This window comes from Coprinopsis cinerea (assembly GCF_000182895.1).
Source record: "Coprinopsis cinerea okayama7#130 chromosome 3 map unlocalized cont3.3, whole genome shotgun sequence".
NCBI lineage: Eukaryota > Fungi > Basidiomycota > Agaricomycetes > Agaricales > Psathyrellaceae > Coprinopsis > Coprinopsis cinerea.
The window spans coordinates 2,110,816-2,134,920 of NW_003307542.1; the positions used below are offsets into that span (position 1 = coordinate 2,110,816).

The 24,105-nt window shown below is 52.3% G+C and overlaps 11 protein-coding genes across 11 annotated transcripts; 6 read left to right on the forward strand and 5 right to left on the reverse strand.

Moving 5' to 3' along the window:
• Positions 1-56: 56 nt before the first annotated feature.
• On the reverse strand, positions 57-7,194 carry CC1G_07405 (cytoplasmic protein; the record flags this gene model as incomplete). The annotated part of the gene is made up of 11 exons (XM_001830438.2): positions 6,851-7,194; positions 5,118-6,794; positions 3,274-5,064; positions 2,652-3,225; positions 2,474-2,602; positions 2,033-2,422; positions 1,730-1,979; positions 1,601-1,679; positions 1,413-1,551; positions 1,137-1,363; positions 57-1,086 (listed from the first exon to the last, which is right to left on the reverse strand). The coding sequence occupies exons 1-11, from the start codon at positions 7,078-7,080 to the stop codon at positions 57-59; spliced, it is 6,516 nt and encodes a 2,171-aa protein (XP_001830490.2). The 5' UTR covers positions 7,081-7,194.
• Positions 7,195-7,327: 133 nt separating this feature from the next.
• On the forward strand, positions 7,328-9,011 carry CC1G_07406 (hypothetical protein; the record flags this gene model as incomplete). Its single annotated transcript, XM_001830439.2, has 6 exons — positions 7,328-7,683; positions 7,733-7,847; positions 7,896-7,994; positions 8,047-8,502; positions 8,560-8,627; positions 8,684-9,011. The coding sequence occupies 6 exons, from the start codon at positions 7,328-7,330 to the stop codon at positions 9,009-9,011; spliced, it is 1,422 nt and encodes a 473-aa protein (XP_001830491.2).
• A 139-nt stretch (positions 9,012-9,150) lies between these two features.
• CC1G_07407 (autophagy protein 5) lies at positions 9,151-10,402 on the reverse strand (the record flags this gene model as incomplete). Its single annotated transcript, XM_001830440.1, has 4 exons — positions 9,151-9,395; positions 9,446-9,670; positions 9,722-10,011; positions 10,068-10,402. 4 exons carry the CDS (start codon positions 10,400-10,402, stop codon positions 9,151-9,153), a joined length of 1,095 nt encoding a protein of 364 aa, XP_001830492.1.
• A 227-nt stretch (positions 10,403-10,629) lies between these two features.
• CC1G_07408 (hypothetical protein) lies at positions 10,630-12,595 on the forward strand (the record flags this gene model as incomplete). Its single annotated transcript, XM_001830441.2, has 5 exons — positions 10,630-10,974; positions 11,027-11,169; positions 11,220-12,207; positions 12,257-12,418; positions 12,467-12,595. 5 exons carry the CDS (start codon positions 10,630-10,632, stop codon positions 12,506-12,508), a joined length of 1,680 nt encoding a protein of 559 aa, XP_001830493.2. The 3' UTR covers positions 12,509-12,595.
• A 19-nt stretch (positions 12,596-12,614) lies between these two features.
• CC1G_07409 (adenosylmethionine decarboxylase) lies at positions 12,615-14,047 on the reverse strand. The gene is made up of 2 exons (XM_001830442.2): positions 13,796-14,047; positions 12,615-13,733 (listed from the first exon to the last, which is right to left on the reverse strand). Exons 1-2 carry the CDS (start codon positions 13,975-13,977, stop codon positions 12,707-12,709), a joined length of 1,209 nt encoding a protein of 402 aa, XP_001830494.1. The 5' UTR covers positions 13,978-14,047; the 3' UTR covers positions 12,615-12,706.
• An 89-nt stretch (positions 14,048-14,136) lies between these two features.
• CC1G_07410 (hypothetical protein) lies at positions 14,137-14,781 on the forward strand (the record flags this gene model as incomplete). The annotated part of the gene is made up of 1 exon (XM_001830443.1): positions 14,137-14,781. One exon carries the CDS (start codon positions 14,137-14,139, stop codon positions 14,779-14,781), a length of 645 nt encoding a protein of 214 aa, XP_001830495.1.
• A 239-nt stretch (positions 14,782-15,020) lies between these two features.
• Positions 15,021-15,619, forward strand: CC1G_07411 (hypothetical protein; the record flags this gene model as incomplete). Its single annotated transcript, XM_001830444.1, has 3 exons — positions 15,021-15,156; positions 15,207-15,453; positions 15,517-15,619. The coding sequence occupies 3 exons, from the start codon at positions 15,021-15,023 to the stop codon at positions 15,617-15,619; spliced, it is 486 nt and encodes a 161-aa protein (XP_001830496.1).
• A 160-nt stretch (positions 15,620-15,779) lies between these two features.
• On the forward strand, positions 15,780-20,565 carry CC1G_07412 (hypothetical protein; the record flags this gene model as incomplete). The annotated part of the gene is made up of 7 exons (XM_001830445.2): positions 15,780-16,705; positions 16,763-19,010; positions 19,070-19,251; positions 19,304-19,359; positions 19,413-19,679; positions 19,734-20,199; positions 20,253-20,565. 7 exons carry the CDS (start codon positions 15,780-15,782, stop codon positions 20,317-20,319), a joined length of 4,212 nt encoding a protein of 1,403 aa, XP_001830497.1. The 3' UTR covers positions 20,320-20,565.
• On the reverse strand, positions 20,503-22,125 carry CC1G_07413 (cytoplasmic protein). Its single transcript, XM_001830446.2, has 4 exons — positions 22,038-22,125; positions 21,822-21,981; positions 20,641-21,764; positions 20,503-20,588 (listed from the first exon to the last, which is right to left on the reverse strand). Exons 1-4 carry the CDS (start codon positions 22,117-22,119, stop codon positions 20,578-20,580), a joined length of 1,377 nt encoding a protein of 458 aa, XP_001830498.1. The 5' UTR covers positions 22,120-22,125; the 3' UTR covers positions 20,503-20,577.
• Positions 22,126-22,259: 134 nt separating this feature from the next.
• On the reverse strand, positions 22,260-22,930 carry CC1G_07414 (hypothetical protein; the record flags this gene model as incomplete). Its single annotated transcript, XM_001830447.1, has 3 exons — positions 22,260-22,271; positions 22,324-22,446; positions 22,499-22,930. 3 exons carry the CDS (start codon positions 22,928-22,930, stop codon positions 22,260-22,262), a joined length of 567 nt encoding a protein of 188 aa, XP_001830499.1.
• A 98-nt stretch (positions 22,931-23,028) lies between these two features.
• On the forward strand, positions 23,029-24,041 carry CC1G_07415 (hypothetical protein; the record flags this gene model as incomplete). The annotated part of the gene is made up of 2 exons (XM_001830448.1): positions 23,029-23,217; positions 23,274-24,041. The coding sequence occupies 2 exons, from the start codon at positions 23,029-23,031 to the stop codon at positions 24,039-24,041; spliced, it is 957 nt and encodes a 318-aa protein (XP_001830500.1).
• Between the last annotated feature and the right edge of the window lie 64 nt (positions 24,042-24,105).

Here is a 24,105-nt window from a genome sequence, read left to right on the forward strand (position 1 = left end):
ATAAACACATTGGAAAAAAAAAGGCAAATTAAGCAATAGAATAATGAAAGATGACTTCAAGCCCCATTTTGGTTTCGTCTACCAAAGTTTAGACTCCCAAACCGTGAAAATCGACCCCTCAAAGAACCAAACGAAGTACCGCTCATGATCGAAGTACCAGAAGCTTGTGCTGAATGTTGTGGTTGGACACTGTTCCCGACGTTGACGAACGAGTTGTGCGGTGATTCGATCGAGTCGATACTGTCGCTGGTCGCAGCGTCACCTGGTGCTGAAGAGACCGCTGTAATACCGTGTTTAGTCAGGTGAGCCAGGTGGCGTTGCAATGGAGTCTGGTGACTGTGGAATGTTTGCTGCGTTGTACTTGTGGGAGAAGGCAGTGGCGGGGTGAGAACAGGCCGGCCCAAATTGAGAGGGGGGATAACGAAGGGGTTGCGAGCTGTACCAGAAGACGACTGACTTCGAGCGACAGAACTCTCATACGTCGAAGGAGGGTACTGGGTATCCGGGGTTCGGGAAGACAACAGGGTATCATCGTCAACTGCCAGTCTCCTAATCTCTTCTCGGAAGTTCTTCCTAAAGAACTTCTGAAGTGCTTCGTGGAAGGGGATAAACTCGGGCGTGCAAAGGTGTCCGTGAAGCTTGAGACAACTGTCGATAACGCGGACTTGTTCGTCGATGGCAGCGCGTAACTTCTCAACGCCTTCAGCGCGCTCGGGGTGTCGCACAATATAGTCTGGATGGAAGAAGACTTGGCGATAGATATTGATACCAGCATTAAGCGGCGCATCAACTGCACTGTTGAGGGACATTGCGAGGGCGCTGGTTGAAACCGTTTGGGTCGTTTTAGCGAGGGATTGGTACTTGACCTGAAGAGTCTGGAGCTCCCGGGTCTTGGTTGTCACCTCTTGTAATGCATTGTCGAGGGGAGAGATCTCCTCAACCATGACGTCGACGACCTCTGACCGGCGAAGCACAGTTGGAAAGGCCTCTTCGGTGGTATAGTAGGTCTTTTCTATCCAGATTTCCTCTTGCCCGTCTTGGTCCGTTCGGCGAACTTGACGCACTGAACTAAACAAGTTGATGCCACTGCGGTAATGTCAGCCTTAGGACTTGTGCCATAAGAGCAATGAACTCACCAATGCTCGTAGTAGGTCCTGACTGCCAATGGCACCTCAGGATTGGTAAACATAGAAAGCGTGCGATTAGGCTCTGGCGTGACTGCAGTGCATTGTATATATTGGTCACTGCCGAAGCGTATATCGGCTGGTGGTTCGCCTGCTGCCTTGTATAGCTGCGCTCCTGGGTGCTTGTTGAGCATTCGTTCACAGAATGCGCCAAACTTCTCCCAGTCATATCCACGGTACTAGAAAATAGGTCAGTAGTTGGGGGTAGTGAAGAAACTTGATGCGCACGATGAAGCGTTTGTTTTGGATGGCTTGAGGGAAATTGCCATAGAACGTGACACGATAGTAGTCAGGGTAGTATCGCTGTTCACTCATGATGTTTTCGAGGAGATTAGCTTGGTGTCTGAGAATCTCGGACAGCCTTGTACTGAAAGCAGTCAATGACTTTTCGGGGATGAGGCACCATCGATGCTTACTAGTTGAATGTGACTTCGGCATGCTGATGAGCCAATTCTTTGCAAATGTCAACTGCATTCTCCCAAGCCTTTCCTTTGCCTAGAAAGACATGAATTCATACGTCACCGTGAACCGAAATCTTGACGTACCGAGATAGTGCAGAATAAGTAAGCAGAGCGTCTCCTTGCGATGGAAGTGCGATTGTTGTGGCAGACCAAGATCTTCCATGGGTGGTAAGAATGAATTGAGATCCCACTCATACAGGTCCGAATGCAGCTTGAGAGTCAACGCCGCCTCAACATAGTTTTGTGCTTGTAGATGCATGTTCACGAGTTGGTGGACGTATTTGATGTAGATCTCGTCCCGACCGATGCGGCGGATAAAGTTCATGAGTCGGAGCTAATGGGAGGTAGCTTAGCATCTACTTGTAAACCAAAAACGCAAACACCGACCGTGGCAATGACTCGGTCATCAGCGTATTCTTCTCCCTCTGGCAACGCGCGAACGCTCAGCAACAGCTCCAGGAACATATCCACCGAGTCCAAAAAGTGGCCCACGCGTTCACGGAGCTCGTCATGCACTTCAGAAGTATCAAAGAGATACCTGAGCTGACCAACGAAAAATGCCCTTGATATGTCGTCACCCTTGCTATCAGACATGAAAAGGGAGTCAAGCTTGATCACAAGCTCATGTTCAATGGCGTCAAAGTGGCCATGCTGATAAAACTGTGTGACGACCATACTGAAGAGGATCTGCACAGCGTTGTTTCGCAGTTGATCGTGATGACTGAGGCACAGGTTGACGACGTGGCCGACCAAAGGGTGGAGGTGAATTTGATAGCCCTGAGGCATGATGAGAGGCTGTCCACACAATTACACAATAGTGAGACGTACCCCATATCGCAGAGCTTCCCCAGTCGTCGAGTTTTGCTCCGACCAGCCTAGTGCTTGCCAGATGCTCAACAAGATGGAAGCGCCTTCTCCGCGAAGATCCCCCGCCAACCGCCAAATGGCACGGCGTTTCTGATTAATATATTAGCGGACATCCAATTCAAATGAAAACAGCGCCGACCTGCGGGCTAAACTCTTCGATCACCAGATGTTCTGAAGAGAGCAGTTTGAGCAACATAAAGAACCCGTCCTTCCAGAGAGTAACGTCGAACTCGATCTCGGAATCCTGGCTGGGAACAAATTCCCTGACCAACATTGTAGCAACAGGATCCATCATCTTGACCAGGACCTTGTGGGCGAGGACGTTGACATTGAGCCACGTCTTGGGGAAGGCCTCATTATCCAAGATGGAGGTCGCGACTTTGAAAAACGTCGAGACGAGGTTGACGAAGCGTTCACGACCTTCGATGTCAAAGCTTGACTCGAAGAACGAGAGGATATGAGCGGTGGGAGCGGACAAGACAAGGGTCAAGAAGACGATGGCCGTTTCACCCAGTGATGGGTAGAACGTTCCGTCGTCTTCCTTGATCGTCGGACCCGTCTGCCTTTCCTTCGGCCACGATGAAAGAAGCGAGAACGGATAGGACTCTGGGAAGGTGACCGGGATTGCAGCCTTGGCGGTAGATGGCGACTGGACGCGGTCCAGTACATGTTTGGAGGCGGGACTTTGAATCTCTCGATACGAATCCAACAACCTGGAAATTCAGGTCAGCTCCGCTTCATTCAACAGCGGCGAAACATACCTTGGGATAAGCGGGATGAGATACTCGATATTCTCCTGTTCCTGTCTTATCGCGTTCAGGTCATTCTTGACTGCAGGATTGACCAATTGCTGGTCAAGCTTGTCAAGCATGACAGCGATAATTGTCACACATAGCCGGATACTCTCCAACCAACTGACGCGTGCTGCATCCTTCGTCGCTTCAGAGTCGGAGATATGAGTGTGGGCATACTCGTCATATCGTCCGAAATGCGGTTGAATCCAACTAACAACGGCTGCTGCCAACAGAGGTCGGGAGGTCGGATTATCGAAAAGGAAGCTCTTCACGATTTGAAGATACATGATCAGCTTCCATATGACGATCTTACCCTTGACAGCCGTGACAGAGTTGGCGAAGGTGGTCGCGATGGAGACGAGCTCAACCGTGTTGAAGATTTTAGCGAGTTCAGGCAGGATGGAGGTGAAGTGCTGTAACGCGATAGTTTGAGTACCGATGATGGAAGGAGGCGAGGAGGTAGACATCATTCGTGTCACTTCAGCAAGGTGTGACTTCAGCTCTCGCTTGAACTTGCTCTCCAAGTGTTCAGCTGTCGCGCCACCGCCCATTCCCAATTCCTTGGCCTTTTGCAATTCCCGCGAACGCGCAATAAACTTGAAAATGTAATGCCACACCTTCAACGCCGCACGGAGGTGTGTCGCCGACTCTGGTGAAGCAGGATTGGCCAAGAGTCGGTTCATGGAATGGATAATGTGGGAAGCCGCTAAAGCAAAGTTGAAGTGCTTCTCAATGTACACGTCGAGAACGGGCTGGAAGTTTTTGAATCGGCGGTCCTGAACGATGGATAAAACTGTGACGAGTGCATTGAAGACGAGAAGGTCGAGTTCCCCGGACTGGTTAACGGAGGACACCAGTATGCCGAAGAGCGAGTTGAAGATATCTGCGAGATATTTGACGATCTCTCGTTCGCCAATGAACGTGAATTCGGTCAAGATACCGGCGAGGACTTCTTGTTCCTGCTTTTCCCAGTTGAGGAGACGCGACAACACCGGTTTATGGGTGAACTTGGTCGAGCACAAGGAGGAGCGGATAGTGATAGTGTCCCGCATTGGCGGTGTGAATCTGGACATATCAGCAGGGATGGCAAGGTGCTCGATCTTCTGCCCATTCTCCAAGCGAGATGGTGCCGAGAGGTAAGTGGCCGCAGAGATCTGAGGCAGTTTATCGGCACGGTAGAGGATGAGGACGTGGCTATCATCTTCGAGGAAAGTGTCGGATTCAGGGAAGAGGGGTTGGAAGGCGAATGCATAAGGTTTGTCACCGTTGTCGGGGGATCCTTTGGAAGAGGTGCGGCCTCGGTTGCGAATTGTGAAGAAGAGATGCCATTGGGGTACTCCATTGGAAGGGAGCTGGAGTTTGATGAGTTCACCAAAAGTGGGTTCATTGAACCTCTGGAAAACCATCGAGTGGAAATATGTCATTGGTTCTTCGCCACTTCCCCGCGCTATCGAATTCGGGATCGTTGTTCCATCGTTGTCTCGAAGTTCGATTGTAATTTCCATGGTATTGCCAACGGACCCTAACTGACGGCCGAAGCTCGAAACACTTAAACGACCTGAGCTTGAGCTTGAGGAAGAGAACTCTCCTGACCAGAGCTTGATGTAGAGCTCGTTACGCGTTTCGCCGGGGAACACAGCGTCTGGGAACCCGAGTTGCAGGGTGCGGGGGATGCCCTGCAGGGTCGAAGTGTTTTCACGGACGATTGCCTGCAAATTGCCCCGGAAGGACTTGACCGAGATGGCCACCGAGTCGGCACTGTGATTGGAGAATCAACACCCCGCGCGACGCTAATCAGGAGCTTCACTTACCGAGACGACCTTTCAAACTCCTTGGTATTGCCGTTGATGATGTGTTGGTGGAGCGTCGAAAATGATATTTCATTGGTAGGGACAAAGATGGGCATGGTATATTCTCGTAGGGCTGAAGCGTCAGCTTGGTCGTGTACCATTTTTGCGAGTTCTGTGAGCTCCAAAACAGCGCAACCGAATGGTCGCCTAAATTGACCATCGGTTGCGCCAGGGCTACGAGGGCTGTAAGAAGAAGGGCTGCCGACATCCGGTGTCCAGAGAGGTGATCCGACAATGGGAGAAGCTGAGCTATCCCCCCGAACGTGTCCTTCGGAGCCTCTGCGTGCGTAGGGCACCCCGGAGCTGATGTCATGCCCAATCTTCAAGGACCCATTTCGAACTATGCGGCAGACGAGATACACTGGAGGCCGGACTTCACTGAAAGAGAGGTCTGTGAAAAGGGTACGAATCCGACTTGCCGGGTCGCGCGCCAAAACGCCATTATGGTTGAGGACTACGCAAAAATCTTCGGTCAGGAATTGCGAGCTAGCCTTGGCGTAGAGAGAGAAGAAAAGCTCCACTGTTTCGCCGGGTGAGCACAGAGATGCCACAAATGCTCGTAGCTCGAAGAAGAGGTGATAGAATTGAGCAGGGGCCGCCTTGCTGGTTTCGACCGCGGTTATTCCTGTAAGGCGGAGTGAGCGCGACCGCGTTTTTCGGTGAACTTGAGCTGCTTCTGCGAATACCGAATGAGCAGGGGTAGGCGTAAGGTTGTGGTTGCTGTGATCAAAGCTGGCACGCAACACGCCCAGCTTGGGGTCTTCTTTAGCGACATCGAGGTAGGCCAAGGCTGTTTGCATGGTGTACATGCGAATTGCACTGACCCAACTGTTCTGGTCAGGTTCTCCTTCTACGTCGACAGTGACCAATGCGCCCCATGTTGGGTGTCGAACGATGACATCCAGCCCTTGAATGAGGTTACCGACGACGAGTTTGGTAACGCATTCCTGGCGCATGCTAACGGTCTCCTCCGCGCTCAAGGTATTGGCGAGTAACTGTCGGCGGCCAAGATGCAGTGCCTCGATTTGGTCCTTGACAATGTGGAAGAGTTGGTAATCGCGACGGGCGAGGTACTGGAACATCAAATTGTGCCATTCTCTCAACGCAGATGCGATCTCGTCAATGATGGGCTGGACTGTGCCAGAGGCGGTGTCGTCCCCAGATTTGAGTGATGGTCGAGGAGGAAGAGGCTTCGCGATTTGAGAACCGGCAGGAGAGGCGGAGCGGATACTAGCGGAATAGACGGGAAGTCCAGCGCGCGACGAGTTTGCCTGTTCAGGCGGAGGGCCCAACCTGAAGGACTTTCGAGCGGCTGCATAATAGTCTTCTTCGTCTTCTTCGCGCAAGGTATCCATTCCCATGCTGCCTTTCTCCTTGTTCCAGTAAAAATAGGTTTCCGCGGGACTGACACGGCCGTAATTCCCTCCCTGACTGCTTCCCGTGCTTCCATTCAGCGTCCTGGCCAGCTCGGGAAGTCGTCCTTCGGCATCTGACAGCTCGTCACGGATGTAGATGTGCGATGCGGGGAATATTCCGATAAACACTTGCTGAGGTTCCTCTGTTTTGACGGGCGGCTTGACTGACGAGGGGTCAGACGCCCAGGTTACCGGCGGACGTTTCGTTGGGCAGACAACATATCTGTGGGGGTTATATAGTGGTAAGAAGCGAGTCAATTTGACAAATGCTGTACTGACCCTCTGTACCAAACATCGGTCTCCCTACCGTTGGGAGGGATATATCGCTCGAATGCGTAGACTTCATCTCCTACTTCGAGATTGACGACATCTCTATTTTGCTGATCATCGACAGAGACCTCTGTGACTGTTGATAGCCTATTCCTTGTGGAGATCCTGGTTTCTCTCCGAGAGGGAGAAAGGGGGTGGACGGCATATCCGTAGACGATGAGCGGTAGCGGCTCCCACATGACGGGGCCTTGAAGAACGCTGGGTGTATGCTGTGGTTTTCGTTGCCAGCTGTCGCTGTCGTCGTGGGCGACTGTCTTGGATTGTTCAGGTCAGAAAGCAAGAAGAGAAGCGAGGAGGGTCATGGGAAGTCGACAAGAAAGTGGCGACTCTGTAAGGGGAACTCTTGAGTTACACACACTGACAAACAACGCGAGCGATCATGTCGGCGACCACAGCACCAGCATCTGTTTTCGACATTCTTCACAAATGGCGGCTCTGCTTTCGGACCAGATCGATAGACTCTCTCAAAGGACGCGCTCCATAAAGTCGACAGCCTCACAGATTGCTAGTGGAGGCCCGGATACGCGGCTATTTACCCATGCCGTGCTTTATGCTCAACTGGGCGACCTCATTCGCGATGTCGATTCCACAGAGATCGGTCTCTTCGTTCTCGAGTCTGCTTCCTCAAAATACGAGGCAGACGCCCAGGCAGCCCAGGTGAAACGGATAGACTTTGTGGGTGCCACACCCTTGCGAAGGAATCCACAACGAAGACAAGACAGGCAACGCGATCTTGAACCAGAGGAATATGCTCAAGCCGCGTTGAAATGTCTTCATAGATAGTAGGTCACTGTCCTACTTCATGTATTGCATTCTGAAAGTGTACTCCAGTAACGATATAAAACCTATGCCTCGCGCTCGCGCACAACTCATGGATGTCCTTGAGCGACTGTCCGCAACTCGGGAGCGTATAAAGGCGCTTCAAGCTTCCATTCAAACACAACAGGTAAGGGCGACTTCTCTTCGGAACACCTGTGTCTAACCATCCACAAAGCCTGCTGCACCCGAACTCCCTTCTAACAAGTCAAAACTCAAGCAAGAGGAAGAGGCCATCGCATCCCTACAAGCCAGAATAGAAGAATTGAACAGACGCGTACGTTCCTCGTAGATGTCTACGTCCGCAACTCTTCTCACTGTTCGTGTAGAAGAAACAACTATCAACCTCCACCCCTGCTAAACCTCTTCCTCCAGTCAAGAGTCCTGAGTTACCCACCTCTCCAGAAGACAAGTTCTGGGGGACGCCGGCAGAAGCATCGCGTGCACTCAAGTTTGCGCCCAACCTGCTCCTTGATGAGAAGGCAGACTTCAACGACCTGAGTGATACTTCATTCTCTATGCCAACTCCCCAGAGAGAGCCCGCACCTGCACCTTTCTCTCGATTTGCACCAATCAACCCAATCGTCCCTGAAGATGATGTTGCAGATGAACCTTCTGTGGTCATCAAGGCACCTCCTGAACCCGAGCCTGTGCCGGAGGTCGTGGTGGAAACAGAAAAATCTATCATGGAACCTGATCCGCCCATAGAAGCGCCTCAGGTGGAAGCTCAGTCCAAGGAGAGGTCCGGTCATATTCGTATCACTCCCGAGGTCGACCGCATCGTGGTATGTGCAGTCATTGGTATCTTGATGAAATATCGACTGACAGACATTCGCGTCAAGTTCAAGATAGTTTCAATTTATGCGGACGTACTTCAGCTACCTCGCTCTTCAAATGCCAAAACTGTAATGTGGGTGCCATTGTGATAGTTTCTGTTTGTCGGGAGGTGCTTATGCATGTGACTAGCGCGCGGTTGAAGGAAGTTTCGAACGAAACCCCTGCACCCGATTCCCCGAGCCAGTCTTCCATTTCAGCGGGCACGAATGCATCTGCTGTTACAGTGCAACAGGTTCTCATAGCTTATGTTCTTTATGAACTGTTAGCAGTACCTGGTCATGCCATGCCTATGAACAAAATGAAAGAAGTCCTTGGGGACAAGGCCAAGTCGAATCCCGGATTGTCTGTTAGCGCTTTCGCTCAAAACCCAACGCGAATTGTATACAATTGCGTTGCCAAGCGAATGTTAAAGTTCGATCGAACGGGGAAGGAACAGATAGTCAAATTCGACGTCTGAGGGGGAGGAGGACTAGATATGTGCTTGTATTATAGTGTATATTATGGATGGTGTACAACCTTGACTTTAGCGTAAACAAAGCCCAGGTACAGGGTATCTATCACTCATAAGCGACCGACTCGCGGTTGGGCTTTACCGCTCAGCTCCTGTTGATACCAATGCAAATGTTCAGCCATCCATCTGCGCCGGAAAGGCAAACGCCCAGCCACGCCATTTCGGCTTCCGGAGGTGAGACGACACCTTGGATGAGGACATACGCCAACTCGGGTACGGACGGAGGTTGCGGATTAGGGTTCGAACGCGATGGAGGTGGTGCTGGGGGTCGAGGAGGGAAGAGTAAAGACAAGTGAGTTGAGAGGAAGTTGCCCAGGGTGTTTGGTGTACCTAGAATAGGGCGGGTTAGAACACAAAAGAGGGTACAAGGTAGAGCATACCATCTTCCAAAAGTGGTGGCACGAATTCTTGCAGAGTTGGACCGTCAGGAAGATAGACTCGAACAGGAATACTGCGGACACTATAAGCACCATCCCGATCAATCGCAGATCCAGTGTCGGTAGAAGCTGGACGGCTGTGGGATGAAGATGGGGGAGATAACGTCGAAGACGGTGCGGCTGCGGGAGTAACTTTGGAGGCTACACGCCAGTAGTCGTCAAAGTTGTCTGAAGCAAGTGTGAATACGGGTCAGAAGAAAGTCGTGCATTGCACCTTACGTTCTTTGATCCCTTCCCAGATACCATCCTGCTCGTTCTTTCGTAGACCCGTGACTCGCTTGGTACTTCCCCAGCGAATGAAATCCGCTTCTTTTATCTGGCCCATGAAGGCTTGTTTGCACGACTCCTGGCTAGGTCCTAGGAGGAGCTTTTCCATAGGCGGTGATGCTAGGTGGAGGATGAGGCGGAGGGGGACTGCCGCTGTAGAGTTGGGAGAATGGTGTGGTCCTTGATTTCGCAACGACATGGATATTGTATGAGTATCATACAGGAGACCTATTGGCCAGTGCCTGATTCACGGGGAAATACTAAGTCATGATCGTATTTCAGCACATTGATCACGCACCATTTCATGACTGTTCCCTCTTCAGTTTCAAACCACCAATCTTCCTCCTTGAGGCCTGAAGCCGCTGTTTCATCAAAGACGACGTCCATAAGGAATCGTCTGATTTCAGGGAGGAGAAGGGGCAGGTAGCTGACTCGAGGAGCCTGGATATAATAGCATTCTAGTCCTCTATCCGAGTTTGCTGGTAGTTCCTTGGGATCGACGCGGATTTCGATGGGAACTGTGCCTTCCCAGGCGAGACGGCGAAATAGAGCTGTATGATAGTCGGTTGTCTTGTCCTTTCCAAGCTGGCCTGAAGGTGGCAAGCCTCCGCGAGTTGTACCATAAGCCGACATGGCGCAAGAGGTTGTTCCAAGCCAAGCCAAAGACCCAAACTGGGGAAACCCGACGACGGGAGACCATGTGACCTCTAGTCGCGTGATCGCGCCCTTTGCTTGCACGCGTCGTGTACGTGACGAGCGCGTGACGTTCAACGAGGTCGGCCGCCACTCGGTCGTGACTCGTCCCGCCGTTGTTTTCTAGTTTTCTCTCTCTCTCTCCTTCTCTTGAACTCGGTCTGGCAATGGCGACGACCAGCGAACGGAGGGCGTTGTCGACACGCTCGATGCAGCCAACGATTCTGCCCAATAGGCCCAGGTTATTGTTGCCCTCTTTCAAACGACCGCGCTCCCCCGAGCGGGACGACAGCAGGGCCGCCCAGAAGCGCGTTAAACCGACCTCGAGCAATACATCGACCCGCGAATCGAAAAAGGACAGGCACGCCGAACGTGAGCAGCAACGACACGAGTTCAAGGAGAAGTACACAAGGGCGTTTCCCAATTGGAGTTTCTATGTCGATTGTGAAAACATCCAAGCAAAGCAGAGTATCGTGGATGAACTTATTCTGCGGATTGAGCAGCTAGGAGGGGTATGCTGCTCTTCTAAACCTTTCCACCTCACGTCACTCATGGCTGAGATAGAAAGTGGAAGATTTCTTTTCAAGAAGCGTTACACACCTGATTACAGACAAACCTGTTCCACAGCTGGAGGAGACGAAGGAAAACCATCCCAACCACAAGCATTCGCCATATCCCATCAAGAGCCCCGTGAAGCTGAAGTCACGGTGTGTTGAACCGCGTGTGGCTAGCCATTCGACTGACCTCCTTTTCTTAGGGTGGACAACAACGAGGTTGTGGCGAAAGCCGCCAGCTATGGCATCAAGATCTGGAATTCTACCAAACTGGATAGTGTCTTGATTCGGTGTTTGGATGCAACGTCTGTCTTTGCTCAAGCACCTGCTAAACCCCAACCACCACCAACCCGACAGTTGGAGCGGCTCCTGACGAAAGAGAAGATTCACGGACCTTCGGATCGCGACCCTCTCCAGAGACGACACGACTATCGTTACTTTGCCAAGGGCAGTTTCTTTGTTCTTGTGGAGGATATCTGGGATCAAGTGGCTACGATTGCGGTACATGAGTATCCACCAACCAAGGACCAGAAAGGCAAGGTACCATGGCCGATTCTGCATTGTCACCCCCAGGCGCGGGGTCCGTTTATCAGGTTTGATGAGAAGGAGAAGGCGCGTTGGGAGCGAGCGCAGAAAGCAAAGAACAAGGCGGAGGCGGCGGATCGAAAAGAGCAGGTTATGCAACAGACGAGGAAGCAGGCTCAGCTTCACGTCAAAGCAATGGGCGACCTGAGACGGTCGGTTTCGTTGAACAACCTACACAAGCGCATGGTGGAACAGGGGAAGGAGAACCAAGAGGGTGAATTGGACGGCGACGCGTTGGAATCTGCGAACGCTTCCGGTTTCCTTGTGTCAGGCAATGCTTCTGGCTACATGGCTGCCTCTGGAAACAGTGTCACCATCACTTCGACAACGGGGACGACGTCGACTGCGTCCGGCAGTCTGTTGCGCCATGGCGCTCTTCCCTCTGCGATGGATGGAATGTTGAAAAGACAAGTCCTGACGTCGCGCAAAGCGCTTGGCAAAGACAAGAAACTGGGAAATATGGATCCTCCATCAGTGATTCCCAACCGGCAACCCCTCTTGCGAAAGAGCAAGAGTACGAATACGCTCAAACTTCCGAAACGAGAGGAAGGAAGCAAACCTGGCTACTGCGAGAGTTGTCGACAGAAGTTCGAAGATTTCAAATCGGTATGTTGTGCTCCGTGTGCCCATGTATAGATTCTGACCCTAGGTCCAGCATGTCACGTCTTCTAGGCATCGACGGTTCGCTGAGAACGACAGCAACTTTGTGCAATTGGATACCATTCTTGATCGTATTCAACGAAGACCTCTGTCGGAGATGAAAGCGCAGGAAGCTCGGCAGGTAGTCGAGTGTGAGAAACGATGTCGTCAAAAGATGGTGAGTCAGATCCATTGTCTAGACGAGCCTAGCTGACAACCTTGACAGGCCCAGGATGCTTCCCTCCCTCTCGATTCGGAAACCCCTTGATTCACCCACTTCGGAACGACACTTTCTTGTATTACTATGGACAATGACATCACGGGCATTCATCGGTCGAAGAGTGTTGATCCGTTGCCTCAATTTGCGGTCAGGTCGTGGTTTATAAGAGTGATGGTACACGATAGGTAAGGAAAAGGTAGTATACATAGCCGGTCTAGACTCTAGATTGTGACGACATGGAATTTTTTACTTGAGTTCGAAGCTGGCGAACGCGAGATCGTACCCTCCGAATTCGTAATTGATTTTGTCCGTGCGTCTGTAGCGTCTGGGCGGTCCTTTGAGTGGATATCCAAAAGCGCTTTCGGGGAGGTCGTCGAGTGCACGTTTGAAGTCGCGTTGAGCCAGTTCAACAGAGTCGCCACTGTCCGCGCTTGAGATGAAGAGGGTGAGGGTGAGTCGGTTCGGTTGGAAGATTGAAACCACTCGCTTGATGAGCGATTGGAGGTCTGGGATGATCTTGGACTCTGTGCTTTGGCCTACAGAAAGGGGAACGTTGCATTCAAAGCTGGCGTACGACCAACCTGCTTCGGGTGTAACGTGAATCGTATAGTACCCCTCTCCCGATTGCCGTGCCAATGGATGGTCCTCCGAGTTGAGTGAATCCTCCCCCCACTTGATCAAGGCGTTGGAAGAGTACCCGCAAGGAGTGAAGGAATAGGCGTCGAGAGTGGTGAGGTGAGAAGGGAAGATGTCGGAAATTCCAATTTTCTCAGAGAGTTTGAGGCCATGAGCGGATGCTAGTTGGGGGTCCTCGGATTCCACGTCTTCGGGGAGGAAGAAGTGTTCGCGGGCTGTCGGAGAGAGGCCGCTCATGAGGATTTCTATGGTATAGTCGAGATGGACGGGTGAGTTTGGGCTGTCGCCGTTTAGACTTTGAGAGGGCTTCTCGGAGATGGGACTGGGAGATAAGAGTTCGTCTGGGTCGGTAAGATAGAGGAGCCAATGGTCTCCGTTCATTTTTCCGACGGTGTACGCTGCTCCGTTTGAAAATATCTTGTCGAGGAATTCGACCTCTTCCTTCCAGTCCCTGTGAGGGCCTTGTTGGCGATCCGGAAACATGAAAGATTTCCGAGAGTAGAAACATCTGTGCACGATGGGAAGACCTGCTTGCTGGGCTGCGATCTCGATGATTCGTGGAAGTCCGAGAAGGTTGAGGGTCGTTCCGCAGGTCTTGAGAATGAGCTTGTGCGATGCGACGAAGAGGGAAGACTCGCTATGGGTCGCGTGACTGGTGAGCATTTTGAGAATATGGTTGAGAGGAGGACGAGGACGAACCTGAGAAGGTATGCGTCGTGATCCTCGCCGTTGACTACGCTGAGGACCTTGCAGCGGACGATGTCGAGCATCTCCTCCCAAGACTCCCTTGGGACGCCGCGGAGACCGCCTTGTATTTCTGTCTCGCTAGGCTCGAACCAGAGTTCGAGGAGCTTCTCGGGACCCTCGAAAGGTTCCGGCATTCCAAACTGTGCGACGACCAAGGTGACGACGAGGAGGGGGGAGGAAGAAAAAAAGTCAAGAGGTTCAAGGGAGAGAGCCCGGTGCGACGATAAGATTGGGCGGAGTCTGTTTTGGGTCAAGATCAAAAACGGGAAAGTGCGTTTTAATACTCTGCCGCCATGGTCCGCTTTCCGCTATCCAGACTCTTCAACGCTGCTCCCCGTGTTGCCGCCCCTTTACTCCCAGTAACAAGACTAAGACTCACCCAACAACCACAAACTACCCGCTTTTTCAGACCCTTCACCTCAACCACCCCTCGACTAGCCCATTCACCACCGCCGACACCGTCTACACCCCAATTCACACCCAATGCCTCGCTTTCTCAAAAGCTGAAGCATCTAATCAAGTCCTATGGGTGGTATGCGTTGGGAGTTTACCTGGTGATATCGGTCATCGACTTTGGAGTGGCATTCGTCGGCGTCAATCTGCTCGGCGCGGAATACGTGTCTCGAGTAGCGGCAACAGTCAAGCAGACTGTGATGGAACTCGTACACTCTCGTCCTGCAGAGCCTGGCTTGGATGAAATGGAGCCAGCTGGACGGAATCCCGCAGCTGCAGGGCAGGAAGGGCTGTACGCCATGATTGTGCTTGCGTACGGCATCCACAAGACATTGTTCCTGCCCGTCCGCGTTGGCCTCACGGCGGCGTTCACACCACGAATTGTTCATTGGTTGAGGGCACGAGGATGGGCTGGTGGCGAGGGTGCACGTCGGGCAGCCCATGAGATGAGGGAGAAGCTACGGGAACGGCGCAATCGCGACTAGATTTTTGGCAAGTATTCCATTTCTTTCCACCTCAGCATTTTATTCACCTCATTGCAGGTCACTACAAATTATGAGTAACCTATTCCATAGACTACATATATAGAGTACTTATTGAGTTGTAGTGCTGCTGTCAATAAAGTTTGGGCATGTTTGTTTTGAATGGCGATGGCCTGCGAATCCGACCGAAGGGAGAGCAGTGAGCGGAACAGGTTTGACCGACGACAACGACCACACCAAGCATGATGCTCGCAGCCAGGAGCGCTCTGCGCTGCTCGACCCGCTCCTTACCTCGCTCATTGACCGCCAGACGAAATGGCTCGACCTCATCCCATAGCTTTGAAGAGCCAGCAGGCGCAGACTATACCGTTCCCGAAAGTGCGTATGGACGTACCATTTCCATTTGGAGGATGCTCATTCGTATCAAGGCTTTGGAACTCCCCTCTGGCGAAATGTGATTCTGTTCGGTGTCGCCGCTGTTGCTTTCTACAAATACGCCCCCGCTCCCAACGACGACGTCTACTTGACGCGCTGGATCGCCATGTACACCAAGCCGCGGGAGTACTGGATGTCTGTCAACGCAAAGCACACTGCTCTCTCTCAAGTCGATGCCAGGAACACCCTGGTTGTGCATGATGCTATGCAGCCACCTGTCCGCCGTTTCCGGTACCCTCAGTGCGTCGTCGGATTTGAAATATTCATCCAAAGTGGAACTAAATAAATATTAATTTTCTGCAGGGGCCTTGGTACTGGATCTCCTTTCCTCAACGGTGTTGGAATGACTGTAGATATGAGTGACATTACTGTAAAGACAGACCGGGACCTCGAGTTCAAGCTCTGAGTTGGCTCTGAGATAGAAATATTTGTTTGAATCAATGTTGATTGAGTCCCACGCGTGGTTTACGTTCAACTCTACCTGTCAACAATCTGTCCACTCCTTTTCTCATTACACCGCGGTGTCCTCCCCCCTGAGGTCTCTCTTTCTTTCTTTCCTCCATGTCATGAGACCAACGACGTCCTCAAATATCCTAACGGCCCTCGCCGTCGTCAATGGCGTCCTCGCCGCCGTCCCCCACGTCGACTTTGACCGCATGGGCAAGGTCGCCCTCGTTGGCGCCTTCGCCGGTATCGACCTCTTCCAGAACGACTCTGTAGCCTTCGACCCCGCAACATCCACCCTCTTCTCCCGCGACGAGCGTGGTTCACTCCAGCGACTCGCCTCTACCAACCCTGGCGGCCGCATTCTCGCCGGTTGCCAACTTGCCGACGATTTTTACTTTGCAGGCCTCTTTTCCTCAGTAAACGGCATCGATGCCTCAAACATCGCCATCTACTCGCCAAAGTCAAACCAATTCTCCACACCAGGTTCAGGAGGCACAAATGGCGAGGTCGAGGCCCTGTATTGCGACGGAGAGGAGAACAAGGTTTGGGTCGGCGGAAGTTTCTCGTCCCCTGCAGCTGCCGTCGCCGTCTACAACCCAAGGTCCAACGAGTGGGAGCAGCCGCCCTTTGGTGGCCTCACCGGTGCTCAAGCCAAAGTTTCCTCCATAACAACCAACTCTTCCGACTCGAGCATCTTTTTCGCCGGCTCATTCGTCGCATCCTTTGGCAGTCCCCGACAACTCAACGGCACCAACAATCCCAGCGTGCCCTTCTCAACGGGTGCTACGCCATTCTCGTCATCGCTCGTCCCGGTTCCCATCCAAGATGCAGAAATCGTCGCTTCACCCTCATCCGGTGAAGATGGCTTCAGCGATATCCGCAACATCCTCTGCCCTGTCGCCGAAGATGATGGCCCAGGAAACACTTGGTTTGCTCAAGATGGAACCACCGCCGTCATCACGCTTCGAGCCTTTGAGTTCATCGCAGCCAACGGCATTCGCTTGGGAAATACCTTCATAAGCAACCGTGGGACAACCGAGTTCAGGTGTGTTTGGGTATCCCCTTGTTGCATCATTGCCCGCTAATCTGACCATCTGTCCAGGGTTACCACCATCCCAGACAACGGCCCACAAGAACTGCGATATCTCGATCCCGCCACTGGTGAAAACCGCACTTGCACCGACCCATGCCCTCTTTCGACCGATTCTTCTGTCCTCTACCAGGACTTTTTGTTCAGCAACCCGTTGGCCATCACTGGTGTTGAAATCACGCTTTCAGGCTTCAGAGGTCAATCAGCGGGCTTGCACATGTTGCAGCTGCTTTCCTCAGGTGCATTTGCGTCCTCTATCGATGATAACAATCGCATTTCCTGTTATGCTCCCAACCCCTCCAACACCACACGTACTGGCGACTGGGCTGTCAAGCAAGTCAACACCGATATTGCAGCCACCCAACAGAACGTCCTCATTTCTTCCGTTGAAGTGGGAACCCCCGCTGCTTCTGGACCAACCTTCACCTGGGTTCCCTATGTTTCTGCATCTGGAAACTACGACATCAACCTCCTCATCCCAGGGTGTACCATTCTTCAAGACTGCGACCGTCGAACATCGGTTCAAGTTGTCGTCTTCCCCGGTGCAGGCCTCCCGCCCAACGTCATGACCGTATCTCAGCAAAACACCGAAGACGCGTCCATCCTGATCTACAGTGGCCCCATCCTACCCTCCTCACCAGACTTTGTGACCACCATCACCATGTCGCTTGCAGAGGATCCAGTTGGCACCGGGGCGGATGGCCGCTATGAGATCATTGCTGACCGTGTTCAGCTGGTCCTTCGTTCCGCTACGCCCTCGGAGTCCGGCAACGGAAATGGTACCACGACTGTCGGCGGCCAGCGTGCCTTTGGTTTCCTCGAGTGGCCTCGTTCCATTGACATCACTGCAGATGGTACCAACGCCCTTCCCAATTCCAGCATCACCGCCCTCGATAGCATTGGCTTTGACCTCTTTGCTGCCCTTGGCGGCCAGCTGACTGCCAATCCACTATCCATCAATGCTGTTGCCCACCATCCTTCGGGTGCCATCTTCCTTGGTGGTAGCTTCACGTTGACCTCGGGTTCAGCTGAAGGTGCATCCAATATTGTCGCTTTCCGTGATGGCGCATTAGTTTCATTGCCCGACCGTGGTCTCGACGGTGCTGTTACCTCTCTCGTCATCGAGGGTGACTTGCTCTTCGTTGGTGGTTCATTCCGCGACACTCAGTCCGGATCCACCAGCGGCCGTCTCCGCGGAGTTGCCGTTTACAACATCGAAAGCGACTCTTGGGATTCACTCGGTGCTGGTGTCAATGGCCAAGTTACCAGCGTTGGCTTGACGGACGGACGGGTTCAGATCTTGGGCAACTTTACTGAGCTCGCTGATCCTGACTCTGATGTCACGATCCCTGCCGGTGGATTTGCGGCTTGGGACGTTCGTTCCTCGTCATGGGGCAACCCTGGAGGATTCACCCTTGGTCGCATGACCCTCATCGCCAACGCCACGTCCTCGACCCAGTATGTAGCTGGTAACGTTGGCTCGGCGAGGAAGTACGGAGCGTCCGGAATGGTGTTCTTGCAAAACTCGGAGAACGACGGGCTTCCTCAAGTCAGCCCCCTTTCGATTGGTTTGGGAGCCGGAGAACGCCAAACGTCTTCTACGCCTTCCGGTTCCTCTGCTGATGCAAGGCGTCACCTCCATGCTAGGGCAAGGACGAGGACGTGGGTTTCCCATCTCAAGCTTCCCCGGGTCTTCGCGAGGCAATCTAGTCCCAGTAATCTTGCACCTTTGCCATCCCTTCCTGAATCCCCTGCACCTGCCGTCCTCGCAGGCGCCTTTTGGAATAACGGATCGACCGAAGTGGCTGTCCTTGGAGGCAACTTTACTTTCGTCGCCCCAGGTACATCTTCCCCCGCCCAATCCGTCGCCATCTACGATCCCGAAACTGGTGCAGTCCGCGCACTGCTCGGCGAACAACTCAACGGTGTCGTTCGAGCTGTCTTGGTTGACGGAAACCGACTCTTTGTTGGCGGCGAATTCACGTTGCCCAATAACAACGTGAACGGCATTGCCATCTACGATTTGGAGAAGGATGAATGGGATGTCTCTGGCTTGCAGCCCCTTCAAGGCGGTTCCGTCGTCGTTCGTTCCATTTCCAAATCCGAGTCGAGGGAGGGTATGATCATCGTTGCTGGATCGTTCGATCAAGCTGGCAGTTTGCGTTGTCAAGCTGTTTGTTCGTTGGATGTTGGCACTAAGCAGTGGAATGCCCTCGGCAGTGGTATTCAGGGAGAAGTCGCTTCTGTTGTTCACGCATTAGTAAGTTTTATTTATGCGTCTGGGGTTCTAGGTGTTGGACGCTGATGTGATTCTTTCAGGATGATGTGATGTTTGTAGGAGGCTCCCTGATGCTATCTGATAACACCCTCGGCAACGTTCTCCAGTTTGCATTTGGGAATGCAACTTGGACTACTGTTGGAACTGGTTCAGAGCTCCCTGGCCCTGTTACCGCTGTTGAAGTTAACAACCGCAATGCGAGCAGTATCTTTGCGGCCGGACAGTGAGTAGAGTTGACTTTTCAAGTGTTGGGACGGGACTGATGATTTGTGTAGGGGTGAATCCGGTCCCTTCTTGATCCACTGGGATGGTTCCAACTGGTCTTCCCTTGGTTTGTGGCCACGCTCCGTTGCATAGTTCCGCCATGCTAATCATGTAATGCAGAATCCACTCTCAGTGCCGACTCGACCATTGCCTCGCTCTCTATGGTACCTCTCCAGAACACTCACGAAGAGCAGGGTGTCATTCAACAAGATCGCGTTCTCCTTGTTTCGGGTTCCCTGGTCGATTCTGCGCACGGCAACATTTCTTCCGCTCTCTTTGATGGAAAGAACATTATCCCTTATATCGTCTCCTCCTCTACCACTGGCTCTTCAGGGTCCGTTGCATCCTTGTTCCGTTCTTTGGCGGACTTCAGCTTTGACCAACGCAGTAAGTATTTCCGTGGCATCTCCGAATTCTGCAACTAAGCGATATTTTTGACAGAATTCCTTGCGGTTGGAGTTGTCATATTGATCTCCATCGCCATTGCAGCTGGAGTTGTCTTCTTGCTGGCCTTGATTGGTATTCTGTGGACGTTATTCTCCCGCAAGGATGAGAAGATGAACAAGTATGAAGTCGAGGAAGATGACGGAGACTCAACCCACCACCGACCCTCGTCACTCCTGGAGCACATCAATGCGGCTACTCGGACTACGATCCTTGGAGCAAGTCCATACCAAGACTATAGCGAGAAGGATGACGACAGGTCTCGGTCAGAACCCGACCCATTCGGTCCTGACGCAAGTAATTTTGCAAGGGCTGAGACCCCATCTGACGCCATGGGTGGAATGCTTGCGGAAGAGGTCAGTCGACCAGCGCACGCAAGATATTCGTTCGATGGGAATGGTGAGGGAGAGTTGCCCATATCTGCGGGTGATGAGTTGGAAGTTTTGGATGACCGTGACCCTGCGTAAGTCTTATATCTCTCATTCGCCAAGGAAGCAGCTAATCGAACCTTTGTAGATGGTGGTATGCGCGCCATGTCCGAACGGGCCGTGAGGGTGTTGTTCCTGCAGCTTATTTGTACTAGATTATAATTATTCGCTATACCTCGTTTTGTTTTGTCGTCGACTCGTTATTTTTGGCTCGTCTTGCATTCATTTCTTTTTATTCTTGCATTCGCTTGTTATGACGCACAGTCTATATATACCTCCCTCCAATGAACGTTGAACTCTTTCAAACCGAATTGATTTCGACACCAGCTAGCGTAGTAGAGACTTGCATGTCTTTATTCGTAATATGTTTGATATACAGAAAAACCATGATATGTGTACAACGGTTGATGAGACTACTGGAGGACTAGAATGTTGGTGAGTATAGCAACGAGGAAGAGAGTCGGGGGGTTACTTACAAGGCATCCTAAAGTGTTTCTGGGAGTTGTTAATATATGCCACCTTGGTCTTGAATTCTTCGCGTCTGCGGACGTCTCTGAATTCTCTAACATGACGGCCAGCTTCCCTGGCTTCGCCGCGGTTCCGAGCCTTGACGGCGACGGTACCAGCGCCAAAGGCGCCAAAACCACCCCTTGTAGGAACAAGAGCAGAGTTCTTGTCTGCGATTAAGCGACGAACAAGGGCGGCGCCCGAGTTGGGATCGTCTGGGTTCTTGCCCCTGAGGACGGGAGTGAAGGATTGAGCGTAGTATCTGCGCATCGACCTGTGACCGATGCGTGCACCTGAAGGCAATACGAGTTCGTATTCCGAGTCGCCGTACGTGATCTGGGATTCTGGGAGCTCGTCCTCTTCGGATTCGGAATCGCTAACATCCACTACTTCATCGGCATCCTCGCCATCGTCGTCGGTAACGTCCTCCCACTCTTCAGACTCCTTGATCGCCTTGGGGGTCTTGACTTTGCGACGAATGAGCTGAGAATCAGGATAGGACGAGCTAAAATCGTAGTAATCCGCTAGTTCGAGCCTGTCGTTTTCGGTATCATAGGCGAGCTTGCAATGACCCTTGTCGATCATATGTTTCCTCGCAGCCTCTAGACTCCTAAAGCCCTTGCTCTTCTCGTTACAGAAAATGCAAACGTTCCCGACGGCAATTTTCTCTCCGAGGTAGGTGATAAGGCCTTGGATGTCAATGAGGTAATCTGCGTCCGGGATGAAGAAAGAGTGGGAGAGGGACATGTGGGTGAGGCTATCTTCGAGTGAGGAGGATTTGTGGGGGCAGAAGAGGCAATCGAGGGGTGAAAGACGTGCGCGGGCTGCTGCGATCTTTTCTTCGATTGTTCGTTCGATGTCTTCGTCAGATTCGGCCGCGGGTGTGGCGGGGGCAGGAGCAGAGGGAGGAGCAGGTGGAGCGTCAGGGGTGGAGATGGGTTGTTCTGTCGCCTCGGCAGCATCGGCAGCAGGTGTTTCCTCCCGGGTCACGGCAGGTTTGGGTGGTTTGGCCACCAGACCTTGCAATTCGCGTTCACGGTGCTTCTTGGACTGAAGGTGAGATTTGTAAGTGTTCTCAGAGGTATAAACCTTGCTGTAATCAATAGGTCAGAAATAAGAACGGGGAAGAAAGAGGAAAGAAAAGACGAACTTGCAAATCTCGCAAGTCATCGATTTTGGAGTTGTCGTGATTGCGGTTTCAGTCTTGCGTTCGAGAACACGCTGGTTGAAAAGGGTAGCACTAATGGGAGGCAGACCGGCCACACGACGCTTCATGTTGTACCTATGGTGGTCGGAGCGGTAGTGGAGCCCTGAAAAGGTGAAGAGATTAGGATTAATTGGATGGAAAAGAGAGATTGGGGCGTACGTTGCTCCTCTGCGGACAGAAACGCGATGCTGCATGAGAGACAGGTAAAAAGCTGTTGTTGAGGTTCTTCGTTGGAGGCCATATTGTGTGTGGTTAGGAGGAGGAGAATATGGAGAGAAAGAGAATGGAGGGCTGGGCTTAAGTACTTGGCTTACAAAGCGATATCCATGTTTGGAATGAAGATGATTGCATAACAAGTTGTGACTCTACATGTATAGACTACTATTCTTTAAGCTGGCGGGGCCGGTCAGTAAATGGCCCTTGAATCAAACAAAGAATGACTCACAGGAATTCCGAACCGTTCAGCTCGTTTCCTCCGGCGTTCCGCTTCTTCAGGGTCCACAGTCTCCTCTGGCGCCGGTCGTTTGATCCCGAACCGCTCAGCCCGCGCTTGGAGCTTGGCTGGGTCCTGCATAACAACTTTTAGTATTTAACTACTATAATATCGTAGAATATAATACCTCGGTAATCTTGGGCTTGTCTCCCTTTCTCCCCTTGTCAGTTCGAGGAGCTTTGGGCTCGACGAGAGGGATACCGAACCGCTCGGCCCTCCTCTTTCGCGCCTCGAGCTCTGGATCAACAGCGGTTGCTTCAGTCGCGCAAGTTTCCGCAGCCTCTGGCTGAGCTTCTTCAACCTGTTCTGCCTCTTCAGCCGGTGGTGGTTGTTCTTCTTCTTCTTCTTCTTCTACTGGAGCGTCGTTGGACGCGTCCACCGTGTCGTGTTGTTCGAGTTGAGGTTCGTGGAGCTGTCGGTATGCCTCCTGGGCATTGTCCGAAGCCAATATACGCGAAACAAGATCAGCTTTTGTGGCCTTTGCAGGTGCTGGATTGCCTGCTTTTGTGAGGATGGCTTTGAGGTCAGCGACTTTGAGTGCTTTGAGCTTCGCGTCCATGGTGGTATAACACTAATGTAGCGTGTGACTAGTTGTGGGAAAGTCAATCTCGTTCTAAACACCGTCGTCCTTCGCATCAAGTTTGACCTTGGACTCTGATGGACACCACCATCGACGACCAGCTTTATCTCAACCAGTATCTCTACCAGCAGCAAGATACCCAGAACCAGCAGCAGATAGACGATGAACCTCTCTATGTCAACGCAAAACAGTATTTCCGTATTCTCAAACGACGCGTCGCACGTTCAAGGCTAGAGGAAGTCCATCGTCTGTCCAGGCAGCGAAAGGTGGGTGTTCTGCGCCCTTATTCACCGACACGACATGCTCACAGGACCGTCCGCAGCCATACCTACATGAATCCCGCCACAAGCATGCAATGCGTCGCCCAAGAGGGCCAGGTGGACGTTTCCTGACTGCAGAGGAAATAGCCGCACAGAAAGCAGCAGGGACGAGTAACAACGGTGAGGCATCAGGTTCAAAGGATGCCGAGGGCGAGGAGCAAGAAGATGGAGAGAAGACCATGGAGCAAACTCCAGAACGTGACGAACAGCAGCAGCAGCAGCAGCAACAGGTTCAACAGCCACCCCCGCCGCCGCCGCCGCCGCCTCCATCTCTTCCTGACCTTCCTGAGCTGCCAGAACCACACATCATCGACGCTGAACCGCCGCGGCTAGACCACATCTCTCACCATGAACGGGACAATTCGTTCTACGCACCCATGATCTCGTCTTCCTCGTTCCGGCCCAGCATATCCATTCCACAGCAAATCATGCCCTCTCACCACACCCATGGAGGCCACCACCACGGTCACCCTCGCCACTTGCCTACCCAACACCACCAAAACTCTCAGCCAAAACCCACAAACCACATGCACAACTTTGCCCACCTGCCAAAATCGCTGCCCGTCAACCTCACTTCACCGTATGGATCTATGCCCCAGATGCATCATGTCCCTCATCCCCATGCGCATGCTCGACACCATCACAGCAATCTGGCCTTTCATCATCCCCTCTACAACGATCCAATAAATCCACCAGGTTCCTCCAATCCTGACATGCAGAGGCGAACGGAGGAAATGATTCAATTCGGTGCACCGGGCTCATCCAACTAACCTACTGACTAGCATATATGTATTTCTCCCGTCTTTTATTGTACGTTTTATCAGTCTTTTTGTA

Bases quoted from the DNA above. Each gene is read 5' to 3' on its own strand.
- CC1G_07413 (XM_001830446.2), bottom strand. From the start codon at position 22,119: ATGGCCTCCAACGAAGAACCTCAACAACAGCTTTTTACCTGTCTCTCA. The intron at 21,982-22,037 runs GTACGCCCCAAT...TCACCTTTTCAG, and splicing joins TCTGTCCGCAGAGGAGCAAC to GGCTCCACTACCGCTCCGAC. The intron at 21,765-21,821 runs GTTCGTCTTTTC...TATTGATTACAG, and splicing joins ATGACTTGCGAGATTTGCAA to CAAGGTTTATACCTCTGAGA.
- CC1G_07409 (XM_001830442.2), bottom strand. From the start codon at position 13,977: ATGCCGGAACCTTTCGAGGGTCCCGAGAAGCTCCTCGAACTCTGGTTC. The intron at 13,734-13,795 runs GTTCGTCCTCGT...CGCGACCCATAG, and splicing joins CACGACGCATACCTTCTCAG to CGAGTCTTCCCTCTTCGTCG.